The sequence below is a fragment of the Plutella xylostella genome, chromosome 16, assembly GCF_932276165.1.
Source record: "Plutella xylostella chromosome 16, ilPluXylo3.1, whole genome shotgun sequence".
NCBI classification, from domain to species: Eukaryota; Metazoa; Arthropoda; class Insecta; order Lepidoptera; family Plutellidae; genus Plutella; species Plutella xylostella.
The window spans coordinates 1,427,972-1,450,509 of NC_063996.1; the positions used below are offsets into that span (position 1 = coordinate 1,427,972).

A 22,538-nucleotide genomic window follows, 5' to 3' on the forward strand; every position below is an offset into this window, starting at 1 on the left:
GAAGCTTGGTAGTTTATATTTTTTTACAGTTGCAAGACTGAAGTGTTGCCATATTGAACCTTATGACTCCATGCTCAGAATAATAAGTGCTTTCTGATTTGACTAGCACTGATGGTGAAGAAGACACTGAGTTTTGACGGCACCGTAGCTAAGGCGGTAGTGAAGCTGCTTCTGAAGCTGAGGGCCGCGGGTTCGAATCCCGCCCAGGGCAAACATTTGTGTGACACCCATAACACAGGTTCTACCTAGCTTGGGGTCGGATGGCCGTGTGTGAGATGTCCCCACATATTTATTTATTTATTTATAGTCGTATCGTATCTCGTATCGTATACAGGGTGTCCAAAAGTCAACGTCATCCCTTAAAGGGCTGATAGGTCAGCTCATGAGAGGCCAGAATATCACAATATGACCTTAGTAAAAACTCGATAATTTTCGGACAAGGACACCCTGTATACTTTGTTGGTTGGGGTTGTAAATGATTATTGTACAAATTAAAGATGGTATTTTTTCTTACATTCAATGTAGATTGCTCTGTTTCCAACACTTTATCTTGTTTTTGAATAGGAAAGGTAGAGAAATAAAACCATTAAGTATAAAAAAACAGTGCGACAACCTGAAACTTTATTATTTACCATTGAAAACATAATTTTATTAACTTTAGTACAAGTCAAATTAAACCTAGTCATCAAGTAAAGTTTCTTTTGAAAATACTAGGTAGATGAGATTGAAAAAAATACTAAAGAGGTTCGGTTGTTGTGGCGACAGCGGTCATCTTTTTTCACAAAAGGTTCAACCACAGGCTCCGTGTGCACCGTAACTATGAGGAAAACTTCAAAAAAATAAGTTCTGTAGCGGGAATCCCCTAGCAAAAAGTTGGCAGATCCTAAACATGCTAAATAATTTTGTGTTTTATTATTTAGTTTTAAAAATACCAGATAGGTTCGGTAAGATAATATAATGTACCTTTGATTTATCTAATATTTAATCTATACCTACAAGTTCAAAGAGTAATATAAAATCTAGTACACTACTTTCAATCTCTTTATTCTGGTAAATTTGAATCATATGGCAACACAGAGTAGGGTGTGCATATTTTTGATACTTTTCTAGGGTCGGTTCATCCAAATACCAGCTAAATGCATAATTTCACTATTGATTATTATCATTTCACTATTTCATAGGTACCTATAGTACATACGACACAAATGAATGTTTAGATACACCTTATAAATCTAATATTCTCTACAAAATTGCTTCTATACGTAAATAATATTCATAATACCACATTTCAAACATATGAAGTCCCTTGTGCCGAAACCCCTACCGTGTGAAATGAAGTAATTTAACATTTCTCACTATACGGTTTGAGCGGCTTGAAGTCCGCATTGCCGCTCAAGTACGCATCCACGAAATTCTGCACGGAATCCGTCGTAATTTCATCCCCATACTTCATCGTGACCATCCTCTGTTTGGTGAAGTCTATGGCTGTCAGAAGTGGGACAGCATCGTCAAGACCAATATGTTCTCTGAGCATGTCTGCGCTGTCTGTGCCATCAATACCGATATAAAACATGACATGTTTGAAGGGTTTGCTCTTCTTGTGCCGCGGGTTGGAGCGTGACGTCGGGTAGTCGAAGTCTATGGACTCGTCATCGGATGAGTTCTGATAGGGACAGAAGCCGGGGAACTGGATGCTGCACTCCTCGTAGTAAGAGCTGGCTGAGGAGGTTAGAACTGACTCGGCGAATTCGATTTCGGAGTCTTCGTCGTCTGAAACAAATATTGAAGAATTTAAGTAGTTTCAATAACGTTTTATGTCAATTAACTCATTTATCTATAATTTATGATAACTGGCCAAAGGTCTCCCTATGTACAGTGGGCTGCAAAGAATTTTGACCCCCTTTCAGTAGCAATTTCACTCTAAGAGTAGGTTTCTGTGCAGGCAAATGTACCTCACCCACAAATATTTCATTTAAAATTCATTCCATGAAAGAATCTGCAAAATATGTAAAATTCTCACCTATAAATATAACGACGGCGGGATGGCGCGCCATTTTAAGAAGCGCTTGCTCGGTGAGCACGGACACCGGCCGGTTGGCCCACGGAAAGTTCTGGAACGAAACTCAAATTGCATTAAAATTCATAGAGAGCCTGCAGTCTTATAAACTATGCTGAGTATTGCTGAGGTTTCTTTCTTGGCAGCTTGCGGGAAATGGATTAGTGCGGGGAAACAGATAGGAATTTAAGAGGATTACCAATACAAAAGTGTCTGCAGTATTGTTAGTGTTTTACCACTTATTTAATCAGGCATTTTAAAGGAACCTTTTAAATCTACACTAGAGTTAAGTATCAAATCAAGACTACATAGTTAGATAAATGATGATTGAAGTTCAAATTAGGTAGAAATGCATTACCTACTTAGAAAACAACAAATTAATTCAAAACTCACCAGCCCCAAAGGGTCAATAGCCAAATGATTCCTCCCATTAGCCGTCAGCACTTTCCCAGCCGCATCCGTGATGACGAGTGCCGGGATGCCCGCCACGCCCAGAGCTGCCGGCATCAGCGCCAGGCGAGCCTCGCTGGCTGACCACGGCACGCAGAGTGCGCCGACGGAGGACACTGACTGGACTGTGCGCTGGTAGGATTGCTCGCTCCTGTAGTAGAGAGATAAAGAGAGTTGGAATCAGAATTTATTTATTTAAAAAGATTTTAAATAAAACACCAATTACAGTGGTCTCCAAACTACCTATGCTAAAATGCCTGTGTAGTTTTGACCTACGGAGGATATATTATAAAAAGAGTGTTTTTAGGTTGTGTGGGATGGAAAAATATGAGAAGTTTGTTGGTTTTGACGTTTTTAGTGGGCTAAGACCAGTACCCGTATCATGAAAATTCGAGCTAACGAATAGAATCGAATGCGAGTGCGACTACTGTCAACTTGACAGCACTTTCGAACACTTTTTACCTTTCGAATGAGTTTCGAAAAGAATGACCACAGAGTACATAATATTATTCTGACAATAACCTATGGAATGATAGCTGTCAAACTTTCGCAAATCTATACACCGCCATTTTGTTGTTGACAGGTTGGACTGTACCCGTATTTAGCATGGTGGGACACTCACTAACCTTAACGGTCCAAAATGTAACCAAACCGAGGTATTTTTAACCTAACCGAATGGTGTGAAATTAGGCCTAAGACCGGTAACCAGGCAACGGGTTGTTGACTTTTGACACATTTGTCAAGAATTCAAGATGGAAAAATGAACAGAGCCTTTGATAAACAATATACGAACTAGATGTTGTGTGACATAAAAAATTAAGCGAAATACTGTCTGGGTTTTATATAATGTCAAACCGAGGTGAAAGTTTAAATTTAATGTCCTAACCTAACTTGGTACCGCAATATAGAAACACAAATTGATGGCCCTACCTGGAAATCGAACCCGGGATCCCTGGGTGATGAAGCTGAGCTTCTACCACTAGACCACAGAGGTAGATTCAAGAAGTTAAACCTAATGACTTAATGAGAACTATTGAATTAAGTGAAAAATCTTCTAACAAAATATTTTAAAATAAGACCTTTCTTAGAAATTGATATGTTATTTCCCGAGAAGTTTCTTTTGCACCGACACTCCATCTTGTTCGTTGTATTGTTTTTCAAAGGGCATGGCGTAATAATATTATTTTCAATGACGGATGTCAAAAAACAACCTCGGTAGAAATAGTAACCATGGCAACCTCAAAACCAAAAAGTTTGGTTGTTTGAGGTTGTTTGAAATCACAGAGACATAGACAACAAATTTCAATGAATATGACAGAATATTGAGTGAAGTGTGAGGGAAATGAGTGAATGATACACATAATGCTGGATTTATGAATGGTCTGTTAGATTTTCGTCGTGGGACTCATCCAGTTAACAAGTGTAATAATCCTTAAACGCGTCGTCAGCAAATCCGTTATTGAGACTGTAACTAACAGAATCATGAGAAACCAGGTCTTAACCAAGTCTTAGCGGAACCCCACAGCAGCAATTAAGTTTATCACGCGATCAAGGGAGTTAACCCCATGATTTAGCATGGTGGGACACTCACTAACCTTAACGGTCCAACATTTAACCAAACCGAGGTATTTTTAACATAACCGAATGGTGTGAAATTAGGCCTAAGTACGGCACCATCACCAAACACATAAAAATATGGAAAAAGGATAAACGTCGAACGCGATGCAAAGGAAAGCTTAATAATTTAATGATTTCTCGAAAAAATACTGTAAATATTGCGTTAAAAATACAGTTATTTAACGTCATTGGTCCAAGTCCAAGTCGAGGACTTTTTATGTGTAACGATAAAATGGACGGATATCGTTTTTACGATTCAACTTGGCTCGTAATCCGGAAAGGTTGCGGGCTAAGGCAACACAATCCCGGGATATCCCGCCTGCGCCCCGGATAATTGCAGTTAGAACTTCTTTGCGTACGTACACCGTACCTATATCAAGTAATTTCCTTTGTATGTATGTGTGTGGGTTGTTTTCGGTTCAGAGTTTCCTGTGCAAATTGGCAAGTTTTGCTTTTGGTAATATTTGGCATTTGGTTGTTATTAGAGTTCAGGTTAACTTTGTGAATGTAAGTTTAAGTTTCTGTAACAGTTGCAATCATATCCAGAAGGTATTTGAAGACCGAATGGTGTAGTGGTTAGTGATCCTAGCTGCTACGCTGAGAAGGTCCCTGGTTCGACAGATTTTGCTGTAAGTAGTCATTGTCATTGGTACGTGTTAATATGCATATCATATAATATGTAGGTATCTATCTGTGTAATTGTGTAACTAGATATATCAGCGACTTCGATAAATAGCAAGTGAATAAAAAACGAACTCTTACATAAAACGTTACTTTGGTTAATGTTTCGCACTCCATACATAAATGTTTACCTCAGATATTTATATTAAACCTAAACAAATATTTCAGCAGCCTCTTTAGATATTGATCAGTGGCCAAGTTTGTTTGAATAAAACATCAAGATAGGAAAGATCCGAGACGCAAGACAAACGATGTTGATGCCGAGATTTATAGTTTCCAAGGGGCTACTTTCTGCACGGAGTTTCCAAACTACATTACCCAATATACCTACCTACCTATTTTCATCATACTGTGTGTTTTTTTTAGAATATTAGAAACCAAAACATTAAATCTTGACGTTAGTACTGTTGGGTTACCACCACCGAACATTAACAATAATTAACAATCCCAGGGTAGCTCGCTTGTCAAATCTGACGTAACTAGTATGGTTTTTTTGACAAGCGAGCGATGAGTGTCGGTGGAGGGACCAGTAATAGGTACGGTGGCCTGCGCCTAAAAGTATACAGGCGGAGTTTTTAAAATAGCGATCGCAAGCTCACATGCTGCTCAAGCACATCCATATAAACACGACTGCTACACACATCACACACAACACGTCCCCGGATTTATAACAGATGTAGCTGGTCCCTTCATCATCAGGGATCGCTATTTTAAAAACTCCGCCTGTATACTTTTAGTCGCAGGCCACCGTACCTATACCTACATTATGGATACCCTAGTGATCATGGTCATTTGAAAACAATCGCAAACTAGGACTACTAGCTCTAGTTTTATTTTATTCAGAAAATACCTATTAAATAGGTAAGTACCTACTCTCCACTTTTTAAAAGTACCTAGGTACTTACCTACCTACAATGGTTCTACCTTTTTTGGCATAAGATTTTTTTGCCTAATCTCGTATTGCATAGTAACGTTTGGTCAAAGTCTCGTTACGCCGAAAATCGTATGGCATAAATCTCGTTTAGTAAAAAGTTATTTCGCATAACATTGTTTAGCCTAATAATGGTATGGCCAAATCTTGAATAGCCTAATAATGCTATGGCATAGGTTTATACATAGTAATAATATTCGTTGGGCTTTAACTTTGACGGAGCGTCTCCCTACATAGCGCAAACTGGTGCCTTGTATTGTTTCCGCTGTTTGGAAAACGCTCCGCTCCGCTTCGCTGCGCTCCGCTTTGGTTTTGATGAACATGTGCACCTAACACGCTCCTCCTCGCTTTGCTCGTCGTCGCACCTATTTTTAGGTTTGGATCTCATGGGGTTTGTAATAATTATATTGGTCGTTAACTTTTGATTTTTTGATCATACAATATCGTGATTTTCGGGATGTAGAAGACAAATACCACAATTTGTACATTTACTACATACTTAATATATTATTTATTAAGATAACATTAGGAGAAACAAGATTATACATAGGTATAGACGAACATACATTTGAGCAAACGAAACTTAGGTGTTTCAAGATTGTGCCTAAAGAGTTTTAGACCATACGAGTTATGCGAAATGAGTTTTGGTCAATAAAGATTATGCCAGATGAGCGGAACCCACCTACAATATATGAAAAAAAGTAGTGATGATTGCGGATGCAAGGAAAAATTGCGTTCAAAAACTTACTCTACGCTCAATAGTTTATATTTTATGAGACATTCGGTCTCATTTCGGTTCTTTATTCTAAATTAGATATTTCTGAGCAGGTACCAAAACATAAAACCAAAATAATTTTACCCTGTTAAGTGGTTAGTAATTAGTATTAGATGCTTAATTAAATAATAATGTGATATGTAAAGAAAGTACCTACCTACTTATTGCTACATCCACGTGTGTACACTCATTGTATCGTAGCAGTGATGAGACTCGCAAACTTGCTGATTTTGCCTGTCTGCAAATAATTTCCGCAAGCTGACAAGCATCACGCTTAGCTGACTGCATAAAAGTTGATAAAAGAGTCAAAGGCTTTTTCACTCAGTGTATTACAGACATGCTCTGCACCCTCTAATCAGGGTTCAGTGAAGATCGTTATGATCGAACGCTCAATTTAAGAGGTTTTTTTGTAAGAAAATCCTTTTTGCCTCTTTAACGAGCAGCAAGCAAAGCTGTCGGCATGAATTATAGAACATAGATGAGTATTTACTGACTTACCTAGGTCCATTGCCTATTACATTGAAAAGTTACTTTTTAATAATTGATATTTTTGGCAAGCAGGATTGTAGCAGGTACCTAGGTTTACATATGTATATAAACAAATACATTTTGTCCATCTTACGTATCTAACGTCGTACACGATACCAAATTATCTCATAACTACGTAACTAACTATAAAACTGCCTTCCTCACTTAACATAAGCAATAAAATCGTGCAAATAGGATTTTACCATGTATTCATGACGTAAAGCAATGCGTGAAAGCAAAAACAAACATTCACCTACTTTGAAACGAAGCAATCCTTTCCAAATGTATTGTTCCGAATAAAGTGTCTAATAAAAACAGAGCGTGTAACGTTGAGTTTATTACGCTCTAGGGGGGAATGCATTTCGCCCGGATTATACTGATAACCGGGGCCCGGGTCTTTATGGCCTTATTTACCCCGACGTTCTCGCAAGTTAAGTCAGCGTTCCGCTTAGAATTGGAAGCTGAGACGAGAATGTTTTTAGGTTAGGGAAAATCAAATAGTTATTCGATAACGTAATAATCTGCACTTAGTGATTTTGGGTAGAAGTATCAGCAGTTTTTCTAAACGATTTATTCACTTGAATACATTATTAAATTTCTGAACACATAAAAAACTAGTTAAGTCTATGAATAAATACATTAATAATCTCATATGAAGAGCGATTGTGCAAGGTAACAGAGCAATTTTAAGGTAGGTCCAAACGTTATTGTGGAATCTTTACCGATATAAGAAATAAGTACTTATTTAACAAAAAATATTATCAATATCGTGCAAACGCCTTTCAAAGTGTTAGATAAATCATATCCAAGGACAGTGATGTTAGCCTCGTGCCATTTTTATATGAATCCTAAACCCTTAGTCACCGTAAGTGGTCCGAATTCGATCCGTCGGCGTCGTCCTGCCACCCCCACTCGCCACGTTTGCTACTGATATATAGGTAAGTGTAGATTATACCCCGTTTATTACCCGATTAGTAGGGGAGGGAGGTTTGTGATAGTTTGTGTTTGTGATAAATTTACAGTTCCGAATGAATTAACTCGTCAATGCTTGCTGGTCCAAATACAGCTATAAAGTCATGATATCATGGTTTGATAATAATGAGAAGTACACTAGGTATTTGAATTTAGTCACAATGAGATTCCGTCACATTGTGAACATTTTAACTATTTATGTACGAATTTGAAAACAACACACCTCCATTAAACTAAACACAAAACACAGGATGGATAAACATAGGTAAACACTCGACAGACCCGAGGGGAGGCCGGGGCAACCACCGCGAACAGACGCGGCCCGCAGACAGAGTGGGGTGTATGTCGCGATTATGAGTGACGTCATCGCCCTATCTCACCCGGGCCGGGCGTTGCGGAAACATTCTGAGATATCTGTGCGTGACCTGACTGCGTTGTCTATCTTTTTGGGCTCAGATTATAAAGACTTCATTGAAAATAACTAAGTAACTAGATGTATGGTGGTTTAAAAATACAAAAAAATGCTGATTCTAGCCCCTAGGTACTTATATCACCAGCAAAGCCAAGTCGTCAAAAGCATACAAGATAAGTCGGAGGTGTTCAGTTGAGTCCAACAGACACAAATCTCAAAAACCTAAATAGTAGCTATAGGTATGTGTTTTGGTAGGTACATAAGAAGGATAGCACACTAGTTTGTAGGTAAGTACTTTATATAACAGATACCTATAATGAGTTTCCATGTCTAGCCGGTCGTTGTTACGATCCGCAACAAAGGCTAGACGAAATAAATTGAGAACTTTCCAGAAACCAATAAGATAATCTCACTGCTGTACAATTTATTGCTTCAAAAGAAAACAATGTATCCAAGGGAGAGATTTAAGGGTATAAAAGATGTCCTAATAACTTTATCTTTCACTGAATGCTGCTCTCTAAGGACAGTGACTTATTTTACAGTTGAAAATAATATTTCCCGTTTTCTTTCCACTTGGTTGGGCTGAATAATATAATTTTATCATGAAAACGAATGTCCGTAATAAAAATGAGGGGCTTTTTCAAGATGCCATCTTAACATTTTCCGCCACACGGTAAAATGACGAAAGAATTTTTCATTAAAACTTTATTTCCCCTTACTAAGTAAAATTACCTAGTTTCTTTTAACCTCTTTTTATATTTTAAATTTTTAAGTAGGCGTTGAGTTGAGGTTTGAAGTTAGGTGGGTACGGCTTAATTTTTGAGTCTCTTGGGGTTGATTCTGTAGAAGCAAGCCAATGCTACAAATTAATTTCCCTATTTTTAAGTGGTTACAATTCGACTTTAGAAGTCCCAGTGTCTCAAGTTGCGATGCATGTCACCATTGTTATACAACCTCAAACAATTTCCCTTCTCATTCTCAAGTGTTCCCCCAAGCAAAGCTATTAAAAATAATTACAAACCCACCCTCACATCATTGCATAGCACAATATCTTAGAACAAGGAAGGGTGGAATAGTAATCTGCAACGTATGGGGTGCTCACTGTAATTTATCGAACGCACCTTTGGTGTTAGTCGGTGTTACCAACAATAACAAAACAATGGATTTGCCGATTTTAACGCAAAAACCCCGAGATGAGGATATTATTTGAGTAGGTAGATCTATGTTGCGTAGGTTTATGGCTCGATTTATTATTAATATAACAAAGTTTAATAAAATCATTATTTCAAGCTAAGCTACTCAATGAAATTCAAAGGTCTAAATTTATTATGTTTCGCTCTTTTGATTTGAAATTCAAATGCTCAAGGCTTTCATCAGACACACAAAAGGCTGTGATATTGTTTAAACATATAATTCAAATATGAAACATAGAATTTGTTAATTTAAATGTTGAATACAGTATTCAATGAATACTGAATGTATATCGTACCTACTAGTAAACTGTATAGTAGGTATAGCAATGAATTAAGTACTTACTTACTTATTAATTCCTACTAGAAGGTGAAAAGGGTTATTAATGAACCGAACGGGGCTTAGGAACTTAGGAGAGCGATGGAATCCATTGACTTTTAGTATTGACATAAATATATTTTGCTTTTTAGGCCGTGTCCGCACCGCGAATATTTTTCCGCGCGGAATTAATTCCCGAGAATTATATATTCCGCGATCAAAGTTCGCCTGTTGATTTTTTTTGCGATTTTGTGTCCGCAATTGCGGACACTCCTATAGTATTCGATGTGTTACAGAATTGCGAATTAATTCCGCGCGGAAAAATATTTGCGGTGCGAACACGGCCTTAGACATTACGAATTACAAGTCCTTGGACCATAGAAACCACACCTCTCAGAACGTCACACTACTGGGTCAGTTTTGTCTGCCCCGCAATAACAACTGTAATAACAACATTATGCTGCTAGCTACCCCACTACATATTCCTATTTACTTGGCTATTCGTATTTGCCAAAGTAATTGCCGTATTTGCCTATAAATTGCCTATTTGGCAAATATAGCCAATTAGGGTTTGGAAAATACGCAAATACGAGTAGCCAATAAGTGAGGTTAGCATTTACCAACGTACCTGTCACTGGACACGAGTATGAGCTGCGTGGCGGCGTACTTGGCCCGGCGCTTCCTCACGGCAGACAGCGTGGCGCACAGGCCCGGCGCGAACGAGCGGCAGGGCGGGCACTGTGGGGGTGTGGAGATGTTAGTTGGGTGTGGTGGTTCATGTAGGATATTTGTGAGGATTTGTCTACTGCTTAGTTCATATATCTACGCTAGGCATATGGTGGGTACCTATACAATTATTCATATATATGATGGTTGATAGGGCATGAGGGCATGATGGACAACTGCTGCTAAATTCAAATTCATTTCATTTACCTACTCACACTAAAAACAATCAAAAATACACAATCAGCAATCTTGTGAATCCTCAAAGTCACACCACGAAAAATCAGTGCTCACTTAATGCAAAGAGCTCACTAAATGTCCATTTGATGATGGCCAGTGAAAGCTATTCGCAAATAAAGTGGCTTTTATTTGGTCCAGTTTATCCATGGTTTAGCTGCACGCAGACTGAAGTGAACGAATGAATGACTGCGGTTAATCCCCGCTTCCGAACGGGTGATTTATGTTGTGGATACGCAATTTTCCTGTTACACTTACTCCGTATTTGTTCATTAGATTGATGATCACCGATCACGATTACACGTAAGGGGGTGGTCTCAAAGAGGCCGTTAGTTAAAGAGTAACCACTGCCTGCAGAGAAGCAATATAGTAGGGATAAGATTAGGTGCTTTCAGAAGTCCACTGTGAGTTGGTGAATATGAAAATATTTTGTAAGACATTTTTTTACAAGAATTTAGAATAATCTTATACTAGAAGATAAGACAACCCTGGGGTTAAAGCGCCTCCTCGAGACACGTACTGTACTTACTACTTACGTACCTCTAGGTATCAACTGTTTACCTTTTTACGTCCAGCACACCCAGGGCAGTAAGCGATTGACGACTAATCTGACTGGCTAATCCTTTCACCACTACTTTCTTTATGATCGAAGACTACTTTACATAACCGCTTATCACTTCCACTCCAAGAACATGACAATAATATGTAAGTAAATACTCACCCAATGAGCAGCAAAATAGTACAGCCTGACCCCGTCCTGCGGCAGGTCGTCGTAGGTGGCGCTGGCGTCGCCCGCGCTGGCCTGCAGCGTCACCCCGCGGAGCACCTCGCGCAGTGGAGGCGCCGGCCACGGGAACCTGGGGGTGTGTAGATTTTGGAGGTTAGGGAATAAGGGCCTAGGCAGCCTGGCGCAGCCAGGGTTGCGGCAGGCAGTAAAACATAGAGGGCCTTACCACAAAAACTTAGACAGTATTTAAGAGATGTTTAACGTTGTCAAACGCCTACAAAATCTATCAAATTTCGTTTTAAACACTTGTTAAACAGTGCTTAAAGTTTTTTGTGGTAATACAGATAACATTGTATGGGAGCCCGCGCACTAGGCAGCCACGAATTAAGGTGTATTTTTGCGCTGGTGGAGGGGCGCTTTTATGGTTGGGGAGACGGTCCTTATGGTCGCTATTGGTCAATGACGCGCCGACATCTGTACATCGCCGTTGTACTTCTTTCAAGATAAGATGTTTGCGTGTGTTGAAAGTTGAAGGAAGACATATTTATTTACCTTTCCCCGGTGGCATCACTGAGCAGGGCGTCCCTCACAGGCCGCCCCCGCACGATCAGCGTGGGCACCCCCACCGCGATGCTGTACTTCTGCGTCAGCCGCCTCTGTGGAAGAAGAACGATCTGTTTATACTCGCTTTCATTCATGGAACATTGCATGTGGAGAAGGACTTTCTGCTATGTAGTGAGTTGATGTAGACTACATTGTAGAGGGTCTAGAGAGAAGACAAGAGAGAAGACAAGCTTTTTTAGGCGTAGGAAAGAGAGAGAGACACTGTGAAAGAGGTAAAGGTTCTAGTCTAGAGTGAGGATTAGTGAAACAAAGAGTGGTCAAGTGGTCACTTACTGTCCGTTGGATCGATATAAATGATTTAGGCTAACTGAATAATTCACCACATGCACTGTCTGAAACTGTAAATGAACTTGTGTTGAAGACCTGCCGATGAAATGAACAAGACACTGTCGTGTTTGTGCTCTACAACAACAAATCCACGGAACATTAGCCGGTACAGATCGACTGACGTGTGGCAGCGGTCTATAGTTGTGAGGGCGCCACTGCAGCATTGACTATCCATAAATTAAATAAAAAATAAAATAAAGTGCGTTTCAGTAAAAAAAACATCTGAATCAAACCAAAATTATACTTAACTAATTACTAGTTACGGGTTTTGGCAGAACCTAAAGGTTGCCTAAAGGTTGATAAGGTTATGGCAGCAAATTTGTAGCCTTATCGTGTGTAACTTTTCAAAGGTACATTGTAAAGGTAAAGGTATATTGTAATTGATTAGTTCCAATTCCCGCCACCAGTCTGCCCGCTGGCGTGTTCTGTCCACTACCATCGTACCAAAACTAACTGAGTTTTGGACAAACCGAAAGGTTATTTGTAAGAGATGTGTTAAGATGGAAGTGTTGGGTAAGTAACTGATAAGGCCTTATGGTAGCAAATGTGCATTGTTTGTAGTCTTTTCGTTGGTGTTGGTAAACAAGTATGTAACTTTTCTGTAGGTATAATTATATTGTAGTTGATTAGTTCCAATTCCCGCCACCAGTCTGCCCGCTGGCGTGCTCTGTCGAGGAGGGTAGACAGCGAGGCGTGTTTCCGAAGACTGTTATGTTTATTTTTAGCCGACAGTTAATGAATGGACGATCAGCATGCACGGGGATGGGTAATGGTAATTACTGTTCGTAATTAGTTTTAGAGGATTTAGGAGGATAACTTGAGGTTTATTCGGGCCTGTGATAGTTGATCTGAGTTTTCTCTAGAGAGTTTAAATACGAATCAAAATTAGGATTGTAGTTGTTAATTTATATGAGCTGTATATGTATAGCACACGTGATCATGCAACATTTATTGTACATACCTACTATATATGTATAAGTAAACCTAACATTTTTATACATAGATCGCAGTAAGTACCTACTTAGTTAGTCAGTTTTTCCTCACTAAAACGGCCGAAGCTATATTAATAGGTACCTAAGTACTTTATTTAAACAAACTTTTGAAACAGTTCGAAACTCACAGACTTCGCTAAATATAACCTAAACGAAGAAAGTTGGCCAAGTTATTTAAACAGCGACACGCCTTTCATTAACGTTTTACAGTTCGATAACAAAAATGCTGTACAGTCATAAAGATGCAGTGTAAAAGCTAATTTCTTAAGTTGTGGGGTTGTGGAGTATCGGCAGTGGGGGTTTTTACCCCCTAGGGAGGGTCTAGAGATACAGTGCCGGCTGTCTTCAACTTCATATTGTGTTGTCACGCTATTGTTATAATTTGTTAGGATTTTAAGCGGTTTCGCTAGGGAACTCTGAGGTTTTAACAACAAAGACGGTAAGAGGAACCATTTTAAATATTCCTAGCTAAGATGGCTGGCTTTATTTGTCCAGACATGGTCCAGCCAGACATACTGGCTGTCGGACGGATGTTGTTTTTTTTTAAAAATAAGTAATAAAATACCTGCAGTCCCTTCAGCAGGTACCTCCTCTACTTACCTATTTCGACTAGGTACTCGTCTGTGGGGTTACCACGACCGAACATAACTTGGATTAGTCTGACAGATGTTTCACGGGTGTCGGTGGTGGTACGGTAGGTAGCTTTTGAATTTTTATCCACCTTTTTTCAGTCAATACTTTGTCAATAGAGTTCACTCTGTTCCTGCTGTAATTGAAACATTCTGGCAACTCATTCCATTATCCGGAAACAATAAATTAAAATAACGTATTGTAGTCGCTTCCGGTCAGCATAGGGCTGCCAGCGACGAAAGTAATTTACCCCATTTGGGGTGGCCAGCCGAGCGTGGCTAATAAAGATTGACGGCGATTGCGTCGGAAGCCGATCCGTGGCGCTAGTGTCTACGTGTAAATGTTAAAGTGGACATGGATTTTCACTTGTAGACAAGGGTCGTCGGCGTATGTTTCACTACCTACATAAATATACATTTAGTACGTATCAATATTTCACTGTCATTATGACCACTTTAAAATACCTACTAATCTGCCTCTATAGTTCTAAATTGAAGATTGACTAACATGAGATAAAAACCTACATAAGTACTTACGAATGGTCGAAGGTACTTACCTACTTACTTTCTAATTTAGATACAATTAAAACCTCAATATTTAGATTGTTAATTTTGATCTTCACCAGCTAACTTTAAATTACAGGTATTGTTTGCTATCAATGTTAATTGTTTTGGCACCACCGTGACGCAAAGTAACAATTTGACTATCCAATTGAAACAAGCGTTACCCTCGGTTGGATAATCCTTGTCGTAGCGACGGAACCCTCCAGCCTAGCGCAGTCAACCGCGACGAGTTGTTAGGGTTCGCCGGTTGTCTTAATCTTGGGTAGTCCATAGTGACTTCATTAAATAGTTTGTATGTTTGTTGGTTTGGTATAAGTAGGTAGGTATAGATAGTAAAGTAAAGTACAAATGGATCAATCTGAAAAAAAATACTGAGGAGGTAAAAAATATTGAATAACATTACTTATAACAATGACGTCAAGTCATTGATGTAGGCGTAACTAACTATGTGGTTATACTTTTACTCAAATTGAAATAAAAAGACCCTTCCTTTAATAATTACGTTTGCCCTACTCATAGCTTCATTAGCGTACAAAAAAAGTCATACAATTTTAGCCCCATAAACACACCACGCCTTGTTTTTGGTGAAACATAAAATTTTATGTTGCCGTGTTGCGACATAAAACAGAATTGTGGTAGGGAGTTATTGTTTGGGACAAAATGCAACGCATTGCGGTTGCGGCAAAAACTACTCAGCAAAAAAATTACAGCGAGCAACATTTTAAAAATTCACGGCTCGAATAAAATGGCCTGTTTAGTGGAGTTGTGGAGAGCGGGGACTTCCACGATCATTTAATTAATTCAATTAATAATACAGATTAATTATTTCATTTGATTGCAGTGAAAATAAGAGAGCATAATGCAGCAATGTAGAGGTAAGTAGCTAAATAGTTGAAATCCGCAGTGGAGCTGTAGCAAATTGGAAAAGAAAACAAGTGGATCAAAAAGAGACTCTAGGACAGAAAGTTACCTACACTAATGAAGAAAAACCCGTGGAAAGGAATGAATTAAATTCTGAATTTTTGATTAAACATCGGAACATAACTGAAAAGTGAGTCAAACCAGACTAACCCTACCCGTGTTGCAAGTGTAAGAACGCATTGAAGGAAGTGAATGGGCCCCGAGGCATTCACACGGAGGGCCCTGGAGCACCCTCGTGCAGACGACAACCCCGTCAGACCTTGCTGTGGTTCTACAAGCCATGTAGCTACAGGAGGGGGTCACTCTACAGGGTGTTGCATCACCCTATACTAAGGTATTGACTCAGTGGAATTGAATTTGGAAATTCGGGAAAAAAAAATCTTTTTCCATCGTAAAGTGTCACGTGACAAAAAAGTTACGAAGGAAAAGATTTTTTTTTCGTTGTAGAACAAAAGTTGTTCAGAATGACCCCCTGATTCACTTTGGTAAGAACCCATTCGGCTTAGTATCTTACCCTTTTTGCAACACTATATGACGAGAAAAACTAAGCTTCAGAGCCCTGCTGCGCGAGCACGGCAGCTCTCGTTAGTTTTTCGTCAGTATAGAGTAACCCACCTCAGCTCAGCTGTACATAGGCCTATAGCTTAGGTCCTTAGGTGTTAGCTCAGGCTCCTGAGTGGAGAGCTGGCAATTACTAGCCCGCTACGACTGGTGTAGGTAATGTGATAGTGGCGTCTTGGCAACATTTGTAAGGCCTTTGAATGTGAATGGTTAAGGGTTTTTGGTGTACTTAAATTGTTTTACTCCTATGTAAACTATTATTAAAACACCACATTAATTCTTTTTAAATTTGATACGTAGGTGCTACAACGAAGTTCCTAATGTATTCCCAATACCCATGTAGGTATTGAGTACCAACAAAATGACGAAAGAAAAAATAATCTTTTTTTCGTAATGGGTACCTACCAACAGACATAAACGTCAATCAAATCAGTTCACTTTTAAGTAACTAGGTAGGTGTGTTATATTAGTATTGTAGAAACACAAGTTAATAATGAACTAACCACTTTTAGTTATAGCTACACCAATATTCCGCTTAGTATGCATGAAATCCTAACAAAACGAGCAGTTATTAAATTTCAAACGCATTCAAATCAAGCGGCATTAGTCAGTGTTGCCATTATTGATTTTCCCGACGTGGTGGGTAAAATAAATTGCGACCATTAAATCACAGGCGAACTCAGTTGAACTGTGATACAAACTTTTTGTAGGTATTCTGAAACTAATTGAATACAACTAAAATATAGGTAAGTACTTAAGTACAAGGTAAGTAACCTATACAAAATATAAAGTACCTTAGTATAGATTAATTTTTTTTTATTCTTTTTATAATTTTGAAATAAAAAACGTAGGTAGGTTTAAAGTTTACAAACTTACTGTAAATCTAACTAAGTACCTAATGCTTTGCTGAAAAAATGATATTTATTTGTAATCTCCTTTTCGCTTTGATGCCTAAAAAACGAGCGTATTTTTTGAATTTCCCATAGACACGCCGCGCTTCATGATCCCTATAGAAATTGAGACAAAACGCGGCTAAGCCTAAACCTGCGTGGCTGATCAAAAATGCATGCTCCAGCCATCAGCGCATTGAATGGCGAGCTGCGTCAGCCACGCTTCAATGGCTCCGTCAATGGAGTCTGCCTGTTTATTCCATTTTGTAAACTTTGGTAGCTATCCTACAGTGTAAAAACCAATGTTGCTGCTGTGAATCTCTTGAATACATGTGTCTATGTACAGGCTATCAACTCTATCAAGGGACATTTCTATAGGTTTATATGTAGTTAGGTATGTATAACTTAAGTTTAGATTGAAGGCCTTTATGTTTGCATTAGAATCCATCCATGAAGCTCTATTGAATCATCTATTCATCTATCATTCGTCAGTAGATTTTAATGCGAAAGTGTATTCGCTGCCGGTGGCCGTGTGAATATTACCTATGTACTTTATCAGCCGACTGCACCTTAATAAGATCATAGAAAGCAGGTACCCATAGCTGATTGGTAGTATAAGGTTATAAGCACTAAGCCAAACCAAGTCCACTGTTGCACAATCAAAGCTGAAGCATATCAAATGGATCTCCACGGGCATCGGAGTGGAATACTCCCGGGGTCGTATTCCGGTGACAATAGTCGTCGGAACAATGCCGTGTTTACAATACTGCGCGGATATTGCACTATGCACTTTGACGGGAACACTGCGGTGCTAGAGAGTGCATGATGGAATAGGCTCCTCGATCGCGACATGCATGTTTCGTCTTGTTGTAGTGAAAGTTTTTCAGCAGTTTTTTTGAGTTTTCACATTGTTTTTAGCCGGTTGATAGGATACATTGTAGTAAGTTTATATTTTCGACTAGCTTTTGTGCGCTTTAAGCCTTGTCTCTCTCTCTTTCCGGTATATAAAAACAGTAGGTATCGTATTTGCTATCACCGAAAATAATGAATTTCCAAAGCACGTACATAAAGTTCTTATCCAATATTTTTATAGCCACTCAAGTTCTTTAGCACTTCCGCCACCATCTCCAGTTTTTTCCTTATTGCGACGAGATCCAGCATGAATTTAGCGAAGTGAAAACTAAACCCATTTGAGGCAGGACTTTTTTTGCTTATAGTGCTGTCTGGTCAGAACTTAAGTACCTCTAACTATTTATTCACAGTTTTCTGAAACTTCATTTGTTTGCCCCTCTTTTTCATTGGCATCTACTGAAAGGCAAGACATTGGGCATTCTTGGTACCCACCTACCTATTTATTTTATAGTGAGCATCGTAACATCTAATAAGTACATTGTAAATCTATAAAATATTCCCGCGGGAAATATATTTCTCTCCACCTGTGTTCGGGTCAGATGTAACGTTATAATAAAATCGTTACACAGCAGGACATTTCCTCGCTTTTCTACCCTCGTCAAAGTTACATCAACAAAAGGTATCAGCGGCAAAAGGCACATTTGAACCCGGTTTGTTCACGGTGGATGTGTCCCTAAAGAGTTCAATATTTAAGCGATCCTGTGTATGTATAAATGGTGTCTTGTTTGTTTCGTGTATGTATTTAATGTAATTAACTGCGAATTTCTGGAGCTTTCTATTTCATTAACTTGCGCTTAGAAACAATAATGATTATCGGGTATGTAGGTACCTACTAATAACTCACACGCCGCAAGGTGTATGCTTTAATTCTACAGACTTTCGGTCGGACCTTCGTATTAGATAAAAATAAAACTAACATAGGTAGTAGTTATTAAATAAATGTTTTTCAAATGCGTAAATGAGCAGGAGCAAGATACACAGAGCGGCTAACAATTTTAAAATTTCCCCCATTCTATAGCCTAGACGCTCCTAGACGTAAATATTCAGGAATATTTTACTAAACATTGGATTGTTTCCTTTCAACTAACATTTAGTTCCTAATAGGCTTTTCAGGCCAGGCGACGACCGCAGCGCTGCCCGCACTCTGTACATATTTAATCGCTAGTCTCCGAGGCGGCTATTACTGCCGGCTGCTGCTTGAATTTATAATGCCCAATCAGTATTCTTTCCTTGGTATACGACCGATGAGGAGGGGTGAATAAAATCGACAGCTAATGTCGTTGAAGGCATTGATTTTGAATAACTTACGAATAATTAATTATAATTGGATATTGAGAGGAATTTGCCGGGCCTACAATATTGCTTAGCAGATAGGTGAAAGAAGTGAGAATGCGAATTTTACTTTGCAGTGTAAATTTCTGATTATGCAAAGGTAGATAGGTACCTTTGTTTTTGGGATTTCAAAACAATACGCACATCACATCCTGCTCCAACCAACCTACGCACAGCGCAACGGAGCAGAACAGTGCACAGAACGAAACAGAACAAAATTGAAACTACAGAGCTCTACAGCACTGAAAACCAAAAATATCCCGCCAAAGTGAACCTTGGGAAGAAAGTGTTAGGAACCATAGACAGTGGCGTCACTTGTCACTGTGTAAAGAGGCGGGAATAGCCTCCCTTCAGTAATGGCGGTAAAGCAGCCGGGGTTGCTACCTCAATGGCGTACATTACCCTAAATTACTTTCTCCCTCACTTTCCCCACCGAGTGAGGGTAGGGTTTTTTTTGCATGCAGAACTACTCGCTACTTGAAACAGGTGCTTGGTAATGATACTTTCATGTCCGGAGGGTACGATGAAGTCTGGACTTGTATGTAACTTATTAGCACTGCAAACAAAATTATAGTTTGTTACTTATATTTTTCTTTGGAAAAATATATAAGTAGGTATTTTCAGTGTACTGTATTAGCTTTGGGTTGTGTATAAATGGTAGATATATGTATATAATGAAATCATTTGTAGTCCAACCGCGTAGTGAATCTCTCTATATGCAAATGTACGAAATCTGATAAACGTGAATGGCTGGCTTTTGTCTGTTTATATTTCAGACGAAATGGTATTTTTTAACAATCCAATTTAATCTTATTGAGTGAGGATGTTTGAATAGAAAAGTTACATATTAAAAAAATATAATTTATATTGGGTGTCATTTAAACGATCGCCAATTAAATCCGTTTTGAATTTGCTAAATAATAGGTTTGAAGGCAAAATAGTAGATTTGCCAGCAAATTTTTGCCCCCAAACAATTTTAAATCAATTCAACAATTAATCACTTAAAATTGCCGGGATTTATGATCAAGTGGCAAGTTAACATTTATGTATATATTTTAATAGGTATGTCCACATAACTCGATGTTATGTTTAATATTTAAATGAAACAAAAAATTAAGTTTAAATCATCAATATTCTTAATTAAAAACAACATAAACAACCTTCTTCTAATTATAACTTAAACCTTAATCTTCTTCTAATCAAAAGCAATCTTATTGTAATTAAAACTTAAACTTCCTCTTTTCATTATCATCATCATCAGCCAATAATCATCCACTGGTGGAGATAGATCCGCTCCCAAGGAGTGCCACAACATTCGGTCCTCTGCCTTCCTCATCCAACCACTATCGGCTATCCGCCTAAGATCGTCAGTCCAGCGGGCAGGAGGGCGTCCCACGCTCCGTTTGCCTGTTCGTGGTCTCGACTCGAGAACTCGTCTACCCCAACGGTTATCGGTTCTTCGGCAGATATGACCAGCCCACTGCCTCTTCAGCTTGCATATTTTGACAGCTAAGTATGTCGGTAACCTTGGTCCTCTGACGGATAATCTCATTTCTGATACGATCCATCAGAGAAACTCCAAGCATAGCTCTCTCCATAACACCGTCTCCGCTAATTTGTAAACTCATGTATTAAATTGCTAACGAATTATAATGTTTTAATAACTGGACCAATCATAATGTAACTACTGCAATGCTGATAAAATATGAATTAAAAAGAAATCGCAACATGCGACCTAGAGTCAATATATTTGCTGGCAAATCTACTATTCTGCGGGCGCAGTTATTATTTGAGGAGCAAAAATAATATTCTGCATACAAAGTTTTTATTTATGTAATGAACTCAAATTTTTTGGCAATCCATCTATTATTTTAGATTTTTGTATTGATATTATTTGCTGATTCATACCAGAGGACACTTTTTATTTATTTGAGGACAAAAATATATTGTTGCGGTTGATCTATTAATTTGCTGATACAAGTTGATGACAAAAATAAACTTTGCTGGCAAGAAATATAGTTCCCATTTATATTTTTCTTACCTTAATATCAACTTCACGGAATGGAACAGCAAACCAAGGTTTTCCAGTTAAACTCCGCCTGAATCCTGCTTCCCTCTCCGCAAGGCCTTCAGGGGTTCCAACATGCGCCCACAAAACCACTTGCACCACTTTTAGTTTTGGATGCACTTTCTTGTAAATCTCCTCTAAACGAACTCCAAAATCGTCACTTTCATCACTTATATTTGCAAAAGAGAAGTATATTCCACACACAACACCGTCTCCTTCCTCAATGCAGTCAGACAAAGCCTCTAAGGTAGGAACGTTTTCAAAGTTTCCATTCTCCGTTCCTGGAGACGAACATTTTACCAGCACTCTTCCGAACAGTTTTTCGCGCCAATCCATCATTACAGTGAAAAGTACCTAGCCAAAGTTTTAAATTGTTCCAACAATGCTGGATTAAATTTGCAACGTTAGCCGTAGACGCTCGGGAAAATAAACAAAAGAAAGTCTGTTAACTTCTTAAGTCAATTTCTTATTCACTTGCTTATCCCGCACATTTAAGAATGAATAATTCATTAACACTGCACAACAATGGCATTCTTTAGAATCCAGGTTACAAAATGAGCTGGATAAAAAGCCAATACATAACATTTAAGTACCTATATTAGTACCTAAATATCCGCACTGGAATCTTTTCCATATGTTCAAGTAAATATTATAGGAATGCGGCAAAGGAAACAGGATACACTCTTAAACAGCCGCAAAATAAGTTTTATTTTTAATTCGTCGCGCGTGCGGCAGCAGACGGCCGGAGCAACGACCGTGCGTCCTCGTAAACAAAAACGGACTGGGAGGGGTGAATGGGGAGCCCTCAGACATAGAGCAAATATTTGAGCGCACAAATATGCAGGTGGGACAGAAAAAATGCTTTCATCTCCCATATTTACTTTAGATGGCGAGGAAAATTTGAATAAAATTTATTAGTTTTATCATAATTTGACTCCGGTAGCTAGGCTGATCTGTGGTAGGTATTTCGTGAAATAGAACCTATGTAGATAGTTTTAATTTAGTTTTTTCAGTTTATTTCAGTCCAGTCCCCCTACTCTTGAAAGGCAATGTATTGCGTCCGTCTTGCGTTCCCAATATTTAAAAAATCATAACTTCTC

The 22,538-nt window shown here is 38.7% G+C and overlaps 1 protein-coding gene across 1 annotated transcript; it reads right to left on the reverse strand.

The window, feature by feature from the left end:
* Positions 1 to 595: 595 nt before the first annotated feature.
* Positions 596 to 22,205, reverse strand: LOC105392788 (nucleoredoxin). The gene is made up of 7 exons (XM_011564464.3): positions 21,412 to 22,205; positions 12,171 to 12,274; positions 11,613 to 11,748; positions 10,560 to 10,669; positions 2,450 to 2,657; positions 2,021 to 2,111; positions 596 to 1,770 (listed from the first exon to the last, which is right to left on the reverse strand). Exons 1-7 carry the CDS (start codon positions 21,775 to 21,777, stop codon positions 1,343 to 1,345), a joined length of 1,443 nt encoding a protein of 480 aa, XP_011562766.3. The 5' UTR covers positions 21,778 to 22,205; the 3' UTR covers positions 596 to 1,342.
* Between the last annotated feature and the right edge of the window lie 333 nt (positions 22,206 to 22,538).